This window comes from Embiotoca jacksoni, unplaced genomic scaffold (genome assembly GCF_022577435.1).
Source record: "Embiotoca jacksoni isolate LCO1_2020_lvr unplaced genomic scaffold, fEmbJac1.0.p SCAF_17, whole genome shotgun sequence".
Taxonomy (NCBI): domain Eukaryota; kingdom Metazoa; phylum Chordata; class Actinopteri; family Embiotocidae; genus Embiotoca; species Embiotoca jacksoni.
The window spans coordinates 6283301-6303793 of record NW_027185307.1 but is presented as its reverse complement, the minus strand read 5'-3'; the positions used below and the strand labels follow the sequence as shown (position 1 = coordinate 6303793).

Here is a 20493-nt window from a genome sequence, read left to right as displayed (position 1 = left end):
AAACTTTAAAATTAGACCCAAAGGTGTAAATGAGCGGCCTCGACAAGTTTGAACAGGGAGCATCGTGTGGATGGTCGTTGGTTTGTGGTGGGTGTGGTTATCTGAAGGCAGCGCGCAGCGCGGCGCAGAGCGCAGCGCGCAGCGAGAGCCGACGCGGTGCCACCGTGACCAACGACGCCAGCAGCGCAGCACAACATTACCAGCTTCAGTTAAGGGTATTTCCCTCCCGTGAGTCCCGCAGCGAGTCTCCTGTTTTAAAAAAGGTAAGCTTGCGTTTCATTCGGCACCTCTTAAAGCGGAAGTTCACGTCGTTAACCAGCTGACTTGTCACTTTCCTAAAGCATGCTAGCGTTGTGTTAGCTCGGTGTACCATCAGGTTTTTACGCGCTTGACTATGAGACCGTATTTTCCATGAGACATTTTCTCTGGTTCACCAGGCTGCGTTGTAATAAAGGCACCTCTTGTTTTAAGCTCTTGGACAAAACTGACGTCATGAGCTAAATCAGATACGGATGTTGATGACGTAATTATCGTGAACTCCCAGTTTGCCGTGAAGGCGATAATACTGACGTCGGTAAAAAAACGGACTGCGCGTATTATGTGACTGTGTTAACTCAGACCGGGTTGTGGAAATAAGGTCAAATCCTTTCAAATACAATCTCTGTCTGCAGTCACGTTTAATATTCAGGGTGAATAAATCTGAACTAAGGTACAAATCACACCCGCTTACACTTCGACCAGGTTGGTGTGTGACTGCTGGTGTTTTGTTTTGTGTTTTACGCCCAGCTCTCCGTCGGTGTGGTTTACAGGCAGACATGGCTGCCCAGTGTGTAACCAAGGTGGAGCTGACTGTGTCCTGTCAGAACCTCCTGGACAAAGACATCGGGTCCAAGTCGGACCCCCTGTGTCTCCTGCTGATGAGCAGCTCTAACTCCCAGTGGTACGAGGTTAGTAGGCTGCACACATCTGAGGGTTGGGTTTGGTTGGTTTTAACCGTCGGAGCTCATAGATCAAACACACTGTAATCAGTCTGCATTCAAAAATATCTTTTATTTTGAAAGGTAAAAAATTTATTTCTAAAAAAAAAAAAAAACTCCCTTGCACTGAAAAGCAGATTATGCAGGAGATCTGAAATCATCCATGATGCTCAAGTGTGGTTGGTGATGTCGATGTCCCCTCCATATGGGAAAGTTTCCATTTCCTGTCTTAATCACTGCATGTGTGTCAACGCTGTTCAAATCCTTCTTAATGTTTACAACACTGTTACTTAGACTTGTGGATCCCATCTCTCTCAACAGGTGGCTCGCACAGAGAAAGTCCAGAATTGCCTCAGCCCAAATTTTGCCAAAAAGTTTGTCGTTGACTACTACTTCGAAATCGTGCAAAAGCTGAAGTTTGGCATTTATGACATCGACAACAAGACGATTGACCTGAGTGATGATGACTTCCTGGGCGAGCTGGAGTGCACCCTCGGCCAGGTAAGTTTACCTCTCTTCTCTTGGGAAGACACAGTTACAATAAACAAACAACGACAAATACGTTTCCTTGTGAATGTTTGGCTTTATGTTGTGCTTAAGTTATTCATTTATTTGAAAAGCTACTGAACAAAGTCTTGCAGATGGAGCAGCGTTAAGACATGTGCTGTAATAGAACACCGTGTTGGAGATGAAGCGTTACCGCCGCTGATAAACACTTGCTGGTTAGACACGCTCGGTGTAATGCGACCATAGATGTTCACTCTGCCTGATTATTCTGGATGTCGTTGGCCGTGTTGCCTGGAGGCTGCACTGCTGTTCTGCAGACTCAGCCTTTTGTTGTGCCGCAGTTCTCTCTCAAAGTGCTTACTTTTTTCTTTTTTCTTATCTTGCTTTAAGGTTGTATCGAGCAAGAAACTGACCAGACCACTTGTGTTGAAGAACAAAACACCTGCAGGAAAAGGGACCATCACCGTGAGTGGAAGAGAAGACGATAAAAAGAACGTTTCCTGTTGTATTTCTGCTGTTTATTTATTCTTCATTCTGTTGTAGGTGAGTGCAGAAGAAATAAAAGACAACAGGGTGGTGAATTTTGAGGTGGAAGCAAGGAAACTGGACAACAAGGTATGAGTGATACTTATTAAAATGTTAAATGCTTTCTTTAGTTTTTAGATATTCAGGTGTATTTTACTTATTGTTGTGTGTCATTCTATTATTTATTTTCACACACAGGATTTCTTTGGGAAGTCCGATCCCTACCTGGAGTTCTTCAAGCAGACAGAAACCGGGTGGCAGCTGGCTCACAGGACAGAGGTACACACACTGATAAAAACACTACTGGCCGTATAACAGATGTGTAAATGTCATAACTTTCCTGGAGAGGTTAATATAACAATCGGGAGATGGACAGTGCATTTTTTTCACGCTGATGTTTCCCTGTTCAGTTACATTTCCAAATATTTGATTGTTTTCACACATAACTGCCTGTGTGAAAAGAGGAACCACTGACGGCCTCACTGTGACACCACAGCCTTTGCATAATATAGTGTATTGGGCCAAGCTCACATTTGTCGAATAATAAAAGTGGTAATGTTGGAGAGAGTGTCAGCAGTAACAGTAAATCTACTGTCACCTTCTTCCTCTGCTCTCATTGAACCACTGAACCACTGAGGTTTTATCAGTAAATCTGGTTTCACTGTAAATAAGGAAGCAGACTCATCACATTTGTGACTGAATTAGAGAAGTTTAAATGGGTTTATGATGTCACAAATACTATAAATTCTAAGTTAAGTTTATTATTTATTTCAATTACAACGTATTAACTCGGCTATATTGTCATTTACATGTCAAGTGATTTGATGTAGTTGTAATGATATTTTAGATTTCAACCCAGGGTGTTGCGTCATTCTGCCTCTGATGTTGCAGTAATCTGTAACGTTTGTCCTGCGTGACCTCACGCCTCCACGTCCTAAATGTACCAAGTCAGAGTAAGGAAGGAGGAGGTGGAGCTCAGCAGGCGTACAGTGGTTCATCGTCAGCAAATATAAAGAGTAACTTCCATTCAACGAGCACTGCTCTGATTTTGAGGGGGAAAAAAGCACATTTTTCAACTTAATAGTTGGAATAAATAGGAACTTGAACTGAATGATAAAATACAACCTACTTTACGTACTTGTTATTCTTTATACAAGTGAAGAAAGTGACATAGTGTGACCTTGTTTACTGCACATTGTTGTCGACAACAGACTGTGGGATGTATTAAATTACACTGTCTGTGTCTCAAGTGTGTTCATAGGTTTTTAAACCGGTTTCTTTAAAAACTTTCAGAGTACATTCATTTGTAATGTATTTGGTCCTTGTAAGGACTGTGTTCTTCTTTGAGATCAAATAAGCTCACATGCTGCAGTAAAGTATATTTTTAGTTTTCTTAATGATACTCCTGAGTTTGAAACTAATTGGTTGCAATCCTAACAACAGCTTTCATACCATGTTTGCAAAGACAGCTGGACTAACTAGTGGAACCAGACAACTGTCACTAAAGATAAAAACCTTTTATCTTGTTGAATGAGCCACCAGACAAACATTCGACAGGGGAAAGAAGTCACTTTGCAAGTTAAATAGCTAATTGGTTGCTGAGCTGCAGCACATTAAACAGCATGTACATGTCGGTTTGTGTCTGGTGAGACGCTGGTGAGCTTCTCGCTCTTCAGGTCGACACACTGCCTGCTCATGTCTTGTAATATCGAGTGCGATGTTGTTTACTTTGTCTCTCGTTCTCCTGCCGGTCCTCAAACTGTCAGATCCTGTCAATCAAACACTGGCACGTCCTCCTGTCTGCCAAACTAAAAAGGAGTATTTCTAATATTTCCCCCACAGAAACATTATTAGTAACCGCAACAAGCAAAGCCTGAATGTGGAATTAAAAGTTTTGTTCGAGTTGAAGGATTCTGCTTTTGCATGATTTTCTTGAACTGTGTTCTCAGGTGGTGAACAACAACTTGAATCCAACATGGAAGCCCTTTCGAATCCCCCTGCAGTCCCTCTGTGGAGGAGACATGGACAAATCGATAAAAGTAAATAACAGTTACTTTTGAATGTGGAATGTGTTCAGACTCGCGTCTCCAATCGATCGATCTTTTTAGTCTGATTTTAGTAGTACTTTGTATTTGTTTATGACATAAGATGACCCTTTGAACCGTTACTCACTAATAAGAAATAACTGGTTGTTCCTCTCAGAAACGTATGAACTGATTATCGTGCATTTAGTACGAGCCTGATGATTTATATTTTTTTAACCTCTGAAGCGAGCATGTCAGGAAGGAAGCAGTTTCCCACGTTACAGGACAAGTGAGTTACCCAGCGCGTGCTGGTGTTTGTCTTTTTTTCATCTTCCCATCACTGACTGGGTGAATTGTGTGTGAATGCGGTAGATGGGAACAATACAAGACATCGCCTCGGCAGGGTCGCCCAGTTTTTTTCATCCAACTCGGGCCTGTCAGAAGAAAAGTGTCTGAAACTTCACGTGTTCTTCTTGAAGTCCTTTTACTGTCTGGTGCTCCACGATTACAAGGACTTGTGTTCTGAATCTCACTTTTGCATGTTTGTTTCTCTGTGTTATTCATCTCATGTTCTATAGTCAACTTAAAGGGATACCTTTTTGTTTTTGAAGTGGGGTTGTATGTGGTACTCATCGATAGTCAGTGTATAACCTGATGGGGTTGACACATTGGTAGAGGCTAATCAATGTATGCTGTGGACGGGATCGGCATAAAAATGTGTCTTAGCCACTTAAAGAAAGACCCACCTTTAGAAAATCAACATCAGTATAAGTGTTTGCTATATTAAGAATATTTCCCCTCTTTATCTTGCTGTCAGATATTCCTTTCTGACGGGGAACTGAAGCAGCAATATCGCTCTCGTCACAGCCACCGGACTCCCTCGACAAAAACAGTCATTTTACCTCACAGAACACAGGTGTTGCTGGTCGAAAGCTGCCCTGATCTGTTCGTTTGTTTGTGTCACTGTGCGTCTTTAGTGTCAGTTCGGGTGTGAACTAACATGGTGAAACACCACCAAAGTCACACATAACACAAACAAACAAACAAACCCATCAAGGCAGCGGTAGATCAGCAACTCTGGTGTTCTGAGAGGTAAAATTATGTTTTCTTTCAATAGAGTCTGGTGGTGATATATAAGGGATCACTTTCTCACCAGGAAAGGCTGTTTGACAGCAAGATAAAGTGGTATAAATATTCTAAGCCTAGCACACACTTCAACAGATATTATTTCTTTTGTAGCAAAAATTCATTGTGTTGCTGACCTCGTCCACAGCAGTTCATTACCTGGTCCGACCCTCATCTGTCAGAGGTGATACAACGACTGCGGATGTGTGCTGAACCTCTTAAAACAACCTGAACTATCCCTTTAAAGAAGCAGGTCACTCCAATTGCAAAAACCTTTTTTCCAATGACCTCCAATGGTATTTTGCCTTGCAGATAGTTTTGCTGTGGTTTGGTAGAGATGAATAGAATTTGGAGGTGTCCCAGTTACTTTGTCTTCCAGCTCAACCACAACCAAATGTTGTTGTTTTTTTACCCGTTTCCAGGTTGAGTGTTACGACTATGACAACGACGGCTCACATGATCTTATTGGAACCTTTGAGACCACGATGAAACGCCTCCAGGAAGCTTCGCGGACTTCTCCGGTATGAGTGTGTTTCGGGCTCTCTCCCAGCTGTGGATGGATGCATGTGAACTGGTCTGGCTAATAGTATCGACTTACTCAAAACAGAACAGAAGATTTACTGTGCTGCTATATTGCTCTCACAACATGGCTCTTGCTGTCATGTTATTCTGGCTGTGACGAAGACGCTCCTGCTGTTTTGTTTTTGCAGGCTGAGTTTGACTGCATCAACAGTAAAAAGAAACAGAAGAAGAAAGGCTACAAGAACTCCGGTGTTGTGAGCGTAAAGCTGTGTCAGGTGTGTTCCTGTTTTTATTATCATTTGCTTTGACATGTTGTTTTCTTTTGAAGCAGCGGTGTGGGTTTGATGTCACATTGTCCAACGCCTTTCTATAAGACAGATTTGTGTTTCAGGTGGTGAAGGAGTTCACCTTCCTGGATTATATAATGGGTGGCTGTCAAATCAACTTCACTGTGAGTTTTAGCTTCTCTATTAATGCCTATTTCTATTTACTCATACTCCGGTGTAATTAATACATTTGACAATATCTGTTATTTCCCTGCATCACCTGCAGGTGGCTATCGACTTCACCGGCTCCAACGGGGATCCCAAGTCTCCCCAGTCGCTGCATTACATCAGTCCGCAGGGTGTTAACGAATACCTGTCTGCTATCTGGTCTGTGGGCAACGTCATCCAGGACTACGACAGGTAGGTTCACACACACACACACACACACACACACACACACACACACACACACACACACACTGCTGTTTGTGCCAGCTGTCAAATTTCTAACAACATTTTTTTTGGGATGGTCAAATGCAGCAAAGCATGAACCCCGTCCCGCTTTACTGATGACTGTTTCAATGTAGTCCGCTTATCTTGGCCACGGATGACAAAAGATATTTGTCTTTCGTGTGTTTAGTGACAAGATGTTTCCCGCATTTGGCTTCGGAGCCCAGGTTCCGCCCTCATGGCAGGTAAAGCTTGTGTTTCAATATGAGACTACAGATATCTACTAAAGATAAGACTGCTGTTTTGTTATTATCAGATTAAAAGGTCATACGGTGTTTTATGGCTCAGGAAACTATAACTGACGATATCGTGTTACAGGTCTCCCATGAGTTTCCTCTCAACTTCAACGCATCGAGTCCATTTTGTGCAGGTTTGTTTACAGATCACCAGATTAATGTAAATACATGTTCAGACTGATTAAACCTGCTGACATTGCCTACGGGACACATGCAGCCTGATATACTATAGTACTCATGTTCCTCTGTGTGTGTGTGTGTGTGTGTGTGTAGGTGTTGAAGGCGTGGTGGAGGCCTACAGGGTTTGTCTGCCCCAGGTCAAACTCTACGGTCCCACCAACTTCTCCCCGATCATCAACCACGTGGCCTGCTTTGCTAAACAGGCGCTGCAGCAGACGACTGCATCAGTGAGTGTTCGTCTGTTCACCAGAAATCTAACACTGCAGCCCAGCGCTCACGCTTTTAACTTGAAATTCAAATTTTTGCAAGAAAACAAAGAGGAAGGCGGTTTGCTGACTTTGTAAAAAGCAACTCCATTACTCTGCAACCACATTGAATTTGAGGATTCACCTTGTAGCTGCAGAGGAAACAAAAACAAAATGGAGCAACGTTGATAGCACAACCTCATCTGACTGCTTGCTAAAACCAAGTTGTTGGACACCGCAAAGGAAATGTAAAGACTGTATTGAAGGGTGAAACGCATCAGGGGCCACATCTGCATAGACAGACCTACTGGGAACAAGCACCGACTGTCTTTCATCAAATTAATTAGTTGGTCTGATGTTTTTGGCTGCCAGCGTAAATACTTCTTAGTTACCACAGTGAACATTTGTTTGTTTCCACCGTGAGCAGGGTGGGGAATAAAAGCGTGTCAGTAGTTGTACCAGTTTCCTGTCTAATCCTCACAATGGAGCGGTTGATTTGATAATAGCCTGATCCAGAGCTTTAGGATAATACCACGGTGATTGCCTGTTCAAGCTATTATCAGGCTTGTATGCCCAGGAGAGGGGCTGATGTGAGTCACACGCTCCACTGTAGTTGGATTTATCTGGAGCTCTGCGAACACTTTGACTTTCGGTATAATTGACTTCTTCAGTGGTGAGTAGTCTCGGTGCCGAACGAATGAATTCATGTGTAAGTTTGAAATATTCGGAGGGAAATTAAATGTCAGGAGGAACACGAACACTGGGATTTGTTTTTGCGCAGTAGCTCGTATCGCTCACATCTTCATCGTGTCCAACCGTAAGCTCTGATGAAGACCGAAATGCTTCACGCCGCTCGGACTGTTCTGACATCGTCTCTCCACAACCTGCGTTGTCTTCCTGAAGCAATACTTCGTCCTGCTGATCATCACCGACGGCGTGATCACAGACATGGACGAGACGCGCAGCGCCATCGTCAACGCCTCTCGACTGCCCATGTCCATCATCATCGTCGGGGTCGGGGGGGCCGACTTCAGCGCCATGGAGTTCCTGGACGGAGACGACGGCCGCCTGCGCTCTCAAACCGGCGAGGCGGCCATGAGGGACATCGTCCAGTTTGTGCCGTTCAGGCAGTTCCAGGACGTAAGTTTCAGGGATTTTTCCTCTTTGATTTATAAACAGTGTGTTGGTGAACGGGGTTTTTGCCGTGTTTCGAGCTGATTTTTCCTAATAGGCAAATCCATCGCTATGAAGGCTTCATTCATGCATGTCACCTTTTTTTCTGAGCATTTCACAGCGTCACCTTTGATTTCAAATGGTAAATGTTCTTATGCAGCACCTTACCTCAGCGGTCACAAAGCGCTGAGCGGTTTGCTTCCCGTTCACACTCACAGACTCACCTGTGCTCACCTGGCATCAGGAGCAGCTGGAGGTTCGGTGTGTTGTCCAAGGACATTTTGACATATCGACCGGAGGAACTGGGGATTGAACCACCGACCTTACGACTAGTGTTCAGCCATTGTGGCCCCTGTGACCTCAAACTAAACATAGCGCAGCAGTTTGTCCATTCAGTGCCGATATACTTTTTATGTCCAAAACCATCCCCTCTCCTCAACTTACAGGTATAATATGTAACTATTCAATACTAGATGTCCCTAAACGACTCGACTTATGTTACACATTTGTTGATTTGTGGACTGATATTAAACTCGACGTTTCCAAAAATGTTCAAATCCAGAGAAATCCCTCATTTCAATCCCAGTAACATTTCATTAGGTCTCTTGTCAGTGGCGTCACTCTCATTTCACCCCCTTTCACTTGCTCGGGTGGAGAAACTACGACGGGTCGGTTGGTGCAGGTGTCTGGGGGAGCCGGCTAACTGCAGCAGCTAACGACCGGGTTTCCGTGGTGCAGAGCTGCGCTTGTGATTCGCAAAACACAGCAAATAGACTCCATTCATTACATGTACCGGTATCACTGGAGGCCGTGTGACCGCTAAACATAACGCACAGCGAGAGACGGTGAAAGAGCGAGAGAGAGAAACAATGCAACTGCTCAGCTAAAGATAGATTTTAGCAGCCGGGTGGTTGTTTAGCAAATGAAGACAACAACTCCCATGATCCCGTCATCAAACCCCGTCTTCTGTTATTGTTTCACTTTAGAGACGCGTCGTGGTAGAAGTTAAGACACTGTGAGCTTAAACCTCCCTTAGCTTATCTGTTTGCCTTGTTTATCCATTTCTTTCCAGGCGCCCAGCCAGGCTCTCGCCCAAAGTGTTTTGGCTGAGTTACCTCAACAAGTGACGTCCTTCTTCAGTTTATTCAAACTGAAGCCTCCCCACGAACCCAATTCTTCATAGGGGTATCCCAAATATCATAATTCATAAACCCCACCATCATCCTAGCTTTTGCTTCGCCTATATAAACAACTTATTACTGCAGGAATCATCACATGTAGGGATTTCTATCCCCATGTTAATAACTTTGATATCCTCCTTCCTACTTTTCCAACATTGTTTTGCTTTAGAGTCTTCATCAGTGCTTAGAGAGAGGACAACAAAGTCTGTTGTACTTTCTGACTGAGGACCTTACGCATGCTCTTGTCTGTATTAAAGGAAAACTCCTCTTACATGTTGTTGAAGTGACACTATTTAATTTAAACGAGAAGCAGTAGAAAACCCTTCCTGCTCAGTTCAGTACTGTCGGGGTTTTGCTGCTCCAGTTTCACCCGGTCTGCTTTGACAAATAATGTGTGGTGGCTCATGTTAGCTCATTAGACTGATATGATTGCGTAACTTGCTCTCTGCTGACTCGTCGCCACTTGTGCTACTGTAATACTATAATCCAACTACACAAAAAGTACAAGCAGTTCCTCCGGAGGTCGCTACTCCAAAAAGTGTCTCAAACAAGTGGCTTAAAAAAAATGGTGGAATTTTCCTTTAAACTATCTTCAGCTGCTCGGCTTTCTGCTTGTTATTCATGCATGCTTCATTTATCAGTCAGTGGCAGTAAAGATCACATAATGAGCCAAAAATAAAAGTGTCATTTATTTTTCTCTTTTGACTGTTTTTGACTTTTTGAACTCGTCCTGTTGCCCTTCAGGGTCCTCGAGAAGCGCTGGCGAAGTCCGTGTTAGCCGAAGTCCCGGTTCAACTGGTGGAGTTTTTCAGTGCCATGAAGCTGAGTCCACCCAACTCCAGCCCTGCACCAAACCCTGCACCAAACCCTGCACCAAACCCTGCAGGGGCCGTGTGATACCACCAACAAGAAACCAGGAACACCGCAGACTCGTCTCCTGCTGGTAGAAATCAGGTCCCACCTTCATCTCATTGTTGAATTAGCCAAACTCCTCCTTGTTCCTTCCTGAGTCAGCCAACACAATAATACAACAACAGGATGTGTTCAAAGACAACAAGCTCAACCACGCGCTGTACACACTGTACACGCTGTACACGCCGTACTACACAAACACTCTTTTGACCATTCTGTCTTTTTTGCTGTTAGATAACATGTATGTTTGCTTATTTTAGCTGCTACTGCTTTAAAAAGAAATCATTCCATTATTTTGAAAGGATGTGTTGATTTGCAGGGAATTGCACTCTTAGAAATAGTTGAAAAAAATTATGCAAGATATCAACAACTGATTTTTCTGTAGCATTTACTGAAACGGTATACTTTTATAAAAAACATAATTGTCATTGCAGAAACACCTCACTGGTTTATAAACCACCCAGCGGCTGTTTTTTTGTTTTTTTAATGCATCATTGGAGTGTGCGATTTTCATTTTTAAGCCTGTTTGATAGTTCCAAAATCAAATTATTATAGTTACGTAAAAGGCTTTTGCACACTAAGATAACAAAGATGATCTTTTAATATTAGCATCAATAAATACATGATAACCTGGTGTGATCACGTACCGTCCGTGGTGGGTTTGTGGACTTTACACATACGATGTTTGCAACCTCAGACAATAGAAGTAGCGTTATTTTGTTCATACACCACTTAGCTTTGTCTTCGCTGTTTACGGCACATGGAATATATATATTCTAAAATGGTGCACATGCTTCTCTATGCACTGGCCTATAATCATGTAATGTACTATCAGATCTAGTATTTCGTCTTTTTTTTTTAATATCTGAAATAAGTGTGATAACTGGTGGTCTGGCTGTAGATTTGATTGGTCTTATATTTGTTTACTGTGCCAGTTACTTTTGAATACTTTACTAATGTAAGCATGGATACCAAAGACAACATATAATCATATCGTTGACGAGGAGGAACAGAAGGGGAGATCAGTATTAAACATCGTAGTGTGTCTACTTCTGTTGTGAACATTGTTTTTATGTGGATGTACAATGAAACATGAGAAATGTATCTGATGTATGCTGATGTGTTGCAGCTGCTTTGTGCTCCAGCAGAAGTGGGTCATGTGCCTTACTGTTACAAAAAAAAAAGTGCATTGAGCTTGCAAATAAAGCGCCACTGATTATATACAAACTGAAGGTCCAGTCATTGAACACTTACAGAGCACATCGTGGACCTCGAACAGTGTTCTCTGAAAACAGCCTCTTTAAAACCTCTTTCCTGTCGTCACAGGAACAACCGAAGGCTGCAAATATTCAGCACAATAGACACGAGATAGGTTTGGACATCGTTTCATTAAACTGCAGTAACGACCTGAACGACCTGCTGGAAAGCTACAATCCAACCATCAGCAAAATGTGCTGATCTTCTGTTTTTTGGGTTAATGAGCCGTTTTGCTGAATGCCTAAAGATCACGACACGGGGGGAAAAAAATCCTCATCTCGTGCTCTAAAACAAGCGTCACCAGTCTGTCCGAGATTTTATCAGCCGTCGGCTGAAATATCTTTTAGGCCGGTGAACCTCTAGCAGACAACACTTGATGTAGCCGGCAGTTTTAATGCCTTTATTTAGACATTTAAAGGCCTCCGCTGCCACCGACAGGGAAGGGGATCCAAAACCAGCACCGACGTCTATTTGAACAAATCACACTGAACACAGTTGGATGACGTCTGGAATATTTAACGAGTCCTGCCAGGATTTCGTTGAGTTTCTTTGTGATTGTTGTGATCAGAAATGCTTGATTTTGCAGCAGACTTTCTCAAAAATTGCGACGTAATTTGTGAAGTTTTAAATGGTTTTTTTTTTTTTGCATAAAATTACAGGAATTGAAAGTTAAGAAAAATATTATTTTTTTTTTTTTAAGCACAACCCGACAAAGAAATAATTATGTAATTACTTCCTCTGATAATAATCATGCTGCACATCACAGAAATATTTTAGTTCTAATCTTATATTTATTGAATTTAGAAAACCATCGAGCTCAGTTAGAATAAACATCATAAATGTGACAGCGTTACTGACTGATCGGCTGATATAACTTATAACTAATGTATTTCCTTTCCCTGAAAGGGTGGAAAAGCATAAACGTACAATTTTAATGAATGAACTGACTCAAAATATTGTCACCTTCTTGCTCAGCGTGTCATTTTGCCACATTTGCTCCTCCCTACGATGCTAAAATAAATCCATCCACTGCCAATGATCACAATCAGACACTTTATTGTGTAAAAGAGTACAAAGATACAACTTGTTCACTGACATCGTCAACAATGTATCTTCACCTCAACCCGAAGACCTTGCTCTCAGGCACTTAAAAGTTTTTTATATAAAAATAATAGACTAAATTCTCTTGGTGGAGTTGTGTAATAACATTGTATTTTTCTACTTAACAAATTCAAATGTTAAGATGTCTTCGGTTCAGACTGTGAAGCCACGGTGCAGCAGAACCGATCACCTGACTGGCGAGTCAGCTTACCAGCACCGCGAGAGACATCTAATCTACTGGGAAGATTAACGTACCAACGTGCTACTAAACGACGGGAATCAGCTCACCTCGTACACACAGCAACACCCGCGCAAAAGCTCTGGGCTCGCTGTGAAACCGTCACCGTTTGTGTGGATGCTTGTTTTCAGGCGATCTCTCGCAGCTGGAAAGTACTACAATGATCTAAAGCTTAAAATGATTGGGGGTGAAGCCCGGTCGCGGCTACATGCGGTGGATGTTGTCGTGGTCCATGAACTGCTTGAGGTTGTGCAGGTTGTCCCACCACGTGAAGAGGAAGGTCTCGGCGATGAGGCTGAACCAGGGCGTGATCTGCAGCTCCTTACGCTTGGCCTTCTCCAGCATCTCCTTCAGCTCCTCTTTGCTCACGTAACAGTGGCTTTTGATCTCGTTGGGGTCTGGACTCAAGTCAACGTCCTGCGGGGACATAAAACGGACGATGTTGTGGTCCGTGATGTGACTAACAGTGATAGACGGGAAGCAGACAAATACACTGGAATAGATGTCGGGTGTCATCAGGATCATTTTCTGATTCCTGATCTTCTAAATGGTTTTAAGATGATCGGTCTCGTAGACGTTGTCACTCGGCCATTAGCTGTATTACTGCTGATTGGAGAAATACAATCAGCAAGGTAGAGATGGAAAATTAGGGAAACAATTTATCCTTTTGTGAAGAGTTATGTGTCCGACTTTTTGTTGGGAAAAAAAAAAAAAAGGATTAGCTGGAGTTTTGCAAAACTTGTCGATGAGCCATTAGACTGGACCAGGACTCACATTAACCCCAGCGTGTCCTTATATATATATATATATATATATATATATATATATATATACACACACATATGTATTTGTCTTACAGCATCATCATTTCCGCTCAGGCAGGTCCTACATTAATCACTGATCTTATAACCTTATTTATAATATGGAGCTGACATGGAGCACATTTCCTAAATGAAGCTGTTTGTTTAAATGATCAGAAGTCAGTGATGCACCAGCAAACTGGAGTCAATGGAGGCGCATAATGGAGGCGTCATATAAACGGTCTTAATTGAGGTGACAGTGTACAATAATATACACGAGATAATAAGGGCCGACTACGACCCATATAAAAGAAAATATATGTCATCTGCTGCTCAATTAAAAAAAAAAAAAAACGGGCCGACAGCAAACGTTACAACTTCACCTTCTGCATGAAGAGGATGTAGTCGATTTCATGTTCTCCCCAGACGCCGTCCGACTGGGCCTTGTAGTGGATCCTCGTCAGGTAGGTCATTTCATCTGGAGTCACCTGAGGAGTGACAGGAAGGGAGAGGAGGTGAGACGGAAGCAAACACACACACACACACACACACACACACACACACACACACACACACACACACACACACACACACAGTACCTGCTCCAGGGGGATTCCCAGTTCAGCTTTAAGTCTCCTCTGAGCAGCGGTCCTCACTCCTAACATATCCTTCTCCTCCAGCTCTTTGTCTGTGTGTAAAGGATGACTGCAGCATGTGTTTGTGAAACAACCTGCGCGCACACACACACACACACACACACACACACACACACACACACACACACACAGAGACAGAGAGAGAGAGAGAGAGAGGATAGTTAACACCAGTATGTGCTATCGTGTGACGTCAGAACTAAAAAACAGCTAAAAAAAAAAAAGTGCAAAATGAGAAGACAAATGACCCTCAAACAAACGGGAGGAGGAGAGTTTTCTGACCCGGAAATGTGATTTTGGCGTCGGACCTCTGCTGCAGCAGCAGCTTCTCTTCGCTGTTGAAGATGAAGACGCTGAACGCTCTGTGCAGTAAACCTGGCGAGACGAGGCAACAGTCAGAGCTGGAAAATGTTTTTAAAAAAATAGCACACGCGTGTTTTGGTTGGAGGTTGTGTGTGTGTGTGTGTGTGTGTGTGTGTGTGTGTGTGTGTGTGTGTGTGTGTGTGTGTGTCGGACAGGCACCTTTATCGATGTTGGAGTTGAGGTGGCAGTTCTTCTTGGTGTCCGCTCCGATCCGGCGGTCGTCCTCGTCGATGAGGATGCACATCTCGGCCAGCAGCTGCACCTGCTTCTCGTCCAAGTGGTCGGTCGTCACTTCAGGCATTCTGGCGGCGGACTGCAGGCGTCTCACCTCACTGGTGCAGCGGGAGGAGGATTCACAGTTTAGAGCACTTACGACATTTTAAACACAGCAGGAAGTATTTGACTAAATGCTACCTGCTGCTTTGTGGCATTTTCTGGATCTTCGCAGTAAGTAGAAGACCAATATGTGGGTGAAAGCTCTGGCAGGTGGACCTGGTGCTTTTCACGCCAATCAACAGCGGTAGGCCAGCTGTCTACCGCTCTCACTGAATGTCTCTCACTGACTGAGCAGGTGGGTGAGTGATGGGGAAAAAGGATTTGTCTCTTCCTCTTGTTTGCATTGTGGCTCCAGAAAGTCTCTTGTCTGAAAAGTTTCCTTTGTTGTCCGTCTTATTTGCAAGTGATTCTTTCTGCATCTAATTAACGACTATCTTGTGTCCTTATCTTGTGACCTACAACCAACTCTGTATTACCATACGAAAGACAAAGGGAATGGTCAGACTGTCAACTGTATAAAAGCTGCCCTGAGAGAAAAGAAGGGTGTGCAAAGGAGGACTGCAGGGAGATGAGGACTGCTGGGGAAGCCCGGCTGGAAGGACTGCTGGGGGGAGCACTGCTGGACACCTCTCTTTGAGGGTGCATGTAGTTGCTCCTTCTTGCAAGAATAAAATGTCCGATATGTTTGATTTTGAATCCAGCCTCTTGAGTAATTTTTCCAACATAATTGGTCCTTCGAGCCGGATCCCAACATCTCCTCCTCTCTCCGGACACATCCTGAAACCGTGAAAGACCTCAGTTTGGACATTGGTGAGACCAGGACTGACTGGAGAGAGGACGAGTGACGGGATCCTAGAACAAGGCTGATTCACCATCAAAACATCGGACACCTGGGTAAGACAACTTCTTTTGTTGTTGTTTTGTTCTAAAGAGTCAGGTCAGGGACCTACTAAAGAGTCTGAGTAGACTAGGTAAACTAAAGAGTCTGAGCAGACTAGGTAAACTAAAGAGTCTGAGTAGATTAGGTAAACTAAAGAGTCTGAACAGATTAGGTAAACTAAAGAGTTTGAGTAGATTAGGTAAACTAAAGAGTTTGAGTAGACTAGGTAAACTAAAGAGTCTGAGTAGATTAGGTAAACTAAAGAGTCTGAGTAGACTAGGTAAACTAAAGAGTTTGAGTAGACTAGGTAAACTAAAGAGTCTGAGTAGACTAGGTAAACTAAAGAGTCTGAGCAGATTAGGTAAACTAAAGAGTCTGAGTAGATTAGGTAAACTAAAGAGTCTGAACAGATTAGGTAAACTAAAGAGTCTGAGTAGATTAGGTAAACTAAAGAGTCTGAGTAGACTAGGTAAACTAAAGAGTCTGAGCAGATTAGGTAAACTAAAGAGTCTGAGTAGATTAGGTAAACTAAAGAGTCTGAACAGATTAGGTAAACTAAAGAGTCTGAGTAGACTAGGTAAACTAAAGAGTCTGAGTAGATTAGGTAAACTAAAGAGTCTGAGCAGATTAGGTAAACTAAAGAGTCTGAGTAGATTAGGTAAACTAAAGAGTCTGAACAGATTAGGTAAACTAAAGAGTTTGAGTAGATTAGGTAAACTAAAGAGTTTGAGTAGACTAGGTAAACTAAAGAGTCTGAGTAGATTAGGTAAACTAAAGAGTCTGAGCAGATTAGGTAAACTAAAGAGTCTGAGTAGATTAGGTAAACTAAAGAGTCTGAACAGATTAGGTAAACTAAAGAGTCTGAGTAGACTAGGTAAACTAAAGAGTCTGAGTAGATTAGGTAAACTAAAGAGTCTGAGCAGATTAGGTAAACTAAAGAGTCTGAGTAGATTAGGTAAACTAAAGAGTCTGAACAGATTAGGTAAACTAAAGAGTTTGAGTAGATTAGGTAAACTAAAGAGTTTGAGTAGACTAGGTAAACTAAAGAGTCTGAGTAGATTAGGTAAACTAAAGAGTCTGAGTAGACTAGGTAAACTAAAGAGTTTGAGTAGACTAGGTAAACTAAAGAGTCTGAGTAGATTAGGTAAACTAAAGAGTCTGAACAGATTAGGTAAACTAAAGAGTCTGAGTAGATTAGGTAAACTAAAGAGTCTGAACAGATTAGGTAAACTAAAGAGTTTGAGTAGATTAGGTAAACTAAAGAGTTTGAGTAGACTAGGTAAACTAAAGAGTCTGAGTAGACTAGGTAAACTAAAGAGTCTGAGTAGATTAGGTAAACTAAAGAGTCTGAGTAGACTAGGTAAACTAAAGAGTCTGAGTAGACTAGGTAAACTAAAGAGTCTGAGTAGATTAGGTAAACTAAAGAGTCTGAGTAGACTAGGTAAACTAAAGAGTTTGAGTAGACTAGGTAAACTAAAGAGTTTGAGTAGATTAGGTAAACTAAAGAGTCTGAGTAGACTAGGTAAACTAAAGAGTCTGAGTAGACTAGGTAAACTACCTGTAAGACCTACAGGGAACTATAAGAATAAATAATAGATACCGTGAGTGTCCTACAAGTGTAAAGGTGGGCCGAAGCCTAACGGTACACTGTATAAAGACCAGTTGCTCGGGTGAACTCCATACAAACTGGTTGGCTCACAGATAGCAAAAATGGGGACATGCTGTAATAAGATCGAAGAGATACCTCTGGAGGGAGACGTAAAATGCAAGCACTCAAAAGGCACGGATAACATAAAATATTTGGGAAAAGAAACACGGATTCAAGGAAAACTAACAGCGACAGCATGTAGAAGGCAAGCTGATACTCCCAAAAAAGTTTATATAGATATGCGGCTCTTTTGAGCCCTGGGATAAACCATGGCTCAACAGGAGGGATGGTATCTATAATAAACTAAGCCAGCATTCCCCTATGGCAAAATATAAAAAAAAAACAGTGAAGAAACTAACAACATCCAGGCGAGTAGGTTCTGGTGAGCTTATTTTTGGTATATCTGTGGACGGACAGTACAGCTAAAATGGCTCCGGACAGCATCACATGGCATCCGTTCAGGAGGATAGGACCCTGCGGCCTGAGAGCCATGACTGAACCACCACCCCCTTATGCAACAACAACAATTGTGATTAATATGATTTTCCTCATGATGATCCTTTTGGTTTTTTTCCTTTTTATGTTATACTTTGTATAAACAGGAGGGATATGATGGGGAAAAAGGATTTGTCTCTTCCTCTTGTTTGCATTGTGGCTCCAGAAAGTCTCTTGTCTGAAAAGTTTCTTTTGTTGTCCGTCTTATTTGCAAGTGATTCTTTCTGCATCTAATTAACGACTATCTTGTGTCCTTATCTTGTGACCTACAACCAACTCTGTATTACCATACGAAAGACAAAGGGAATGGTCAGACTGTCAACTGTATAAAAGCTGCCCTGAGAGAAAAGAAGGGCGTGCAAAGGAGGACGGCGGGGAGACGAGGACTGCTGGGGGGAGCACTGCTGGACACCTCTCTTTGAGGGTGCATGTAGTTGCTCCTTCTTGCAAGAATAAAATGTCCGATGTGTTTGATTTTGAACCGAGCCTCTCGAGTAATTTTTCTAACAGTGAGTGAGAAATATTTACAGCGCCGGCCAATTGATCCGATTTCCTGTATTCCTTTCAAAGTAAAAGCCACACGTGGCTGGACCGTGTAGGAACCGTTACACTGAGCTATGTTTCAAGATCAAGAACAAAGATATATATTTGATGGTGAGTGACTCTCCCACGCAGGCAATATTTATTCTCGTTTCTGCACCTTTTAAATGATCCGTCACTTTACAGCACCAATCACCAAAACCTGCATTCACCCGGTGTCCAATGGACTCCTTCACATTGATAGTTTTGTCTCATTAAAAATGTAAAATAATATTCTAGAGTGGTATTTTTTTTCCCCCTCACTGGGAGAGGAGTTGTCTGTGTCATCATGTCGTTTACTTTAAACGTATTTAAAGTAAATACATACTGACACACTGAAGACAATAAACTGTCACGCTGTCGTGAAATACACAACTTGAACTATTCTGCAAAGCTAAATCAAATGTCAGACTTTGTTTTTTTTTTAAAGTGGAGTCTTGCGGGACTTCGTTTCATGACGTGACGCCAGCATTTCTCCAGACCTCCGACACAAACAGGTTGCGGCGGAGCTCAGCTGTCAATAACCCGGACACACCGCGCTATTTCCAGCTCGGCGACAACAGGCTTTACCGCTGAAGCCCGACCGGGACTGCAACTGGTACCGGAGAGCTTACCTGGATACAGATCTGCTGAAGCTGCCGGTCACCGGTCCGGACCTCGTCGGAGCTGCTCTCACGTTGCCAGGTGCGTTTGATCTCAGCACGGCTGCTCCCTCGCGGGACACCATCCGGAGCACCTCCCACACGGGCCGCACCATCGCCTGACCAAAACAGAAAGCCAATCACCGGGACGGAAGAGGCGGCTGTCGGTAAAACGCGGGGAGGACACCGCCGGGTGGGGACCGAGGATGAACGCGCATACGTTATCACCGGTGCGCGCGCGTGGCTCGTGGAAGTCGAGGCGCATGACGGGAGTCTCTGATTGACGTGTTCAGACCTGTCAATAAATAATACTCAATACAAGCACAAGTCCAGCGTTACAAACCCCACGAGCGTAAAAGTACATCAGGATTAGCAGAAAGATGTAGTTGAAGTAGGTTATTAATGTAAAGCGTCATTAGATTAATGACGGTGACGCATCTGTAAGTAGTGGAGCTGCTGCAGATTACTGGAAGAACCAAGAACAACAAAGCTCTGATCCACAAATCTGTTATTGTTTTCTGGACTTTTTATTTAATCTTTGATATTGTTTTAGTTGTTGTTGTTGAGAAATTCCGTTTAAAAAAAAAAAAAAATCAAGGTACTAATTGTGCCAAGCATCCTAACTTAATCTCAGATCATTTGATTATATTGATTATACTATTTTGTGATAAATGAAGTATTTAGACAATAACAAGAACCACATTAAACTAGCTAGCCTGCTTTAAATAGGCGTAAAGCATTTTATAAACAAAATGCACTTAAGGTAGCCTATTAAATATAAATATAAAGCACCTAACTCGGTCAAATGGGCCCTGCAAATACTGCAGTACATGATGATGCATATATATATATATGTATGTATGTATGTATGTATGTATGTATGTATGTATATATAGTGTCTAGTGTCTAGTGTCTCGGTGAAACAGAGTCCAGCCCGTGTTTTCCTCTGAAGCCTGACTGTCAACACGCCATCGGACCAGCACGGCACGGCCCGCTCCACCCGGGCCTCTGACAGCCGAGCATAAGCGCGCATGGTCCGCCACACGTGCAGCCCGCAGAGGAGGCGACGCAGCCTGCCGCTACTCACAACGAGGCTCGTTCCGGTCCAGGTGGAGGAGCCGCGTCTTTTCAACGCAGCGGCTCACGACGACATTTTACAGCCGAGTCCTGCCGCTCGAG

General features: G+C 43.0%; 2 protein-coding genes across 4 annotated transcripts; one reads left to right on the top strand and one right to left on the bottom strand.

Moving 5' to 3' along the window:
• The first annotated feature begins 148 nt into the window (after nucleotides 1-148).
• LOC138199330 (copine-3-like) lies at nucleotides 149-11610 on the top strand. Of its 3 annotated transcripts, XM_069151349.1 has the most exons (17): nucleotides 149-263; nucleotides 787-947; nucleotides 1299-1478; nucleotides 1875-1949; nucleotides 2028-2099; nucleotides 2208-2288; nucleotides 3959-4048; nucleotides 5581-5679; nucleotides 5869-5955; nucleotides 6072-6131; nucleotides 6233-6366; nucleotides 6587-6641; nucleotides 6775-6826; nucleotides 6966-7099; nucleotides 8021-8257; nucleotides 9363-9475; nucleotides 10216-10305. In XM_069151349.1, exons 2-16 carry the CDS (start codon nucleotides 816-818, stop codon nucleotides 9471-9473), a joined length of 1599 nt encoding a protein of 532 aa, XP_069007450.1. In that variant the 5' UTR covers nucleotides 149-263; nucleotides 787-815; the 3' UTR covers nucleotides 9474-9475; nucleotides 10216-10305. The 3 variants fall into 3 exon arrangements, with proteins under 3 accessions (XP_069007450.1, XP_069007449.1, XP_069007451.1); XM_069151348.1 differs by lacking the exon at nucleotides 9363-9475 and having other exon boundaries at nucleotides 10216-11610; XM_069151350.1 differs by lacking the exons at nucleotides 149-263; nucleotides 787-947; nucleotides 1299-1478; ... (2 more) ...; nucleotides 2208-2288; nucleotides 9363-9475 and adding an exon at nucleotides 4280-4322 and having other exon boundaries at nucleotides 3962-4048; nucleotides 10216-11610.
• Nucleotides 11611-12679: 1069 nt separating this feature from the next.
• Nucleotides 12680-20493, bottom strand: idi1 (isopentenyl-diphosphate delta isomerase 1). The gene is made up of 7 exons (XM_069151347.1): nucleotides 20402-20493; nucleotides 19288-19433; nucleotides 14955-15127; nucleotides 14715-14807; nucleotides 14379-14509; nucleotides 14163-14267; nucleotides 12680-13396 (listed from the first exon to the last, which is right to left on the bottom strand). The coding sequence occupies exons 2-7, from the start codon at nucleotides 19428-19430 to the stop codon at nucleotides 13184-13186; spliced, it is 858 nt and encodes a 285-aa protein (XP_069007448.1). The 5' UTR covers nucleotides 19431-19433; nucleotides 20402-20493; the 3' UTR covers nucleotides 12680-13183.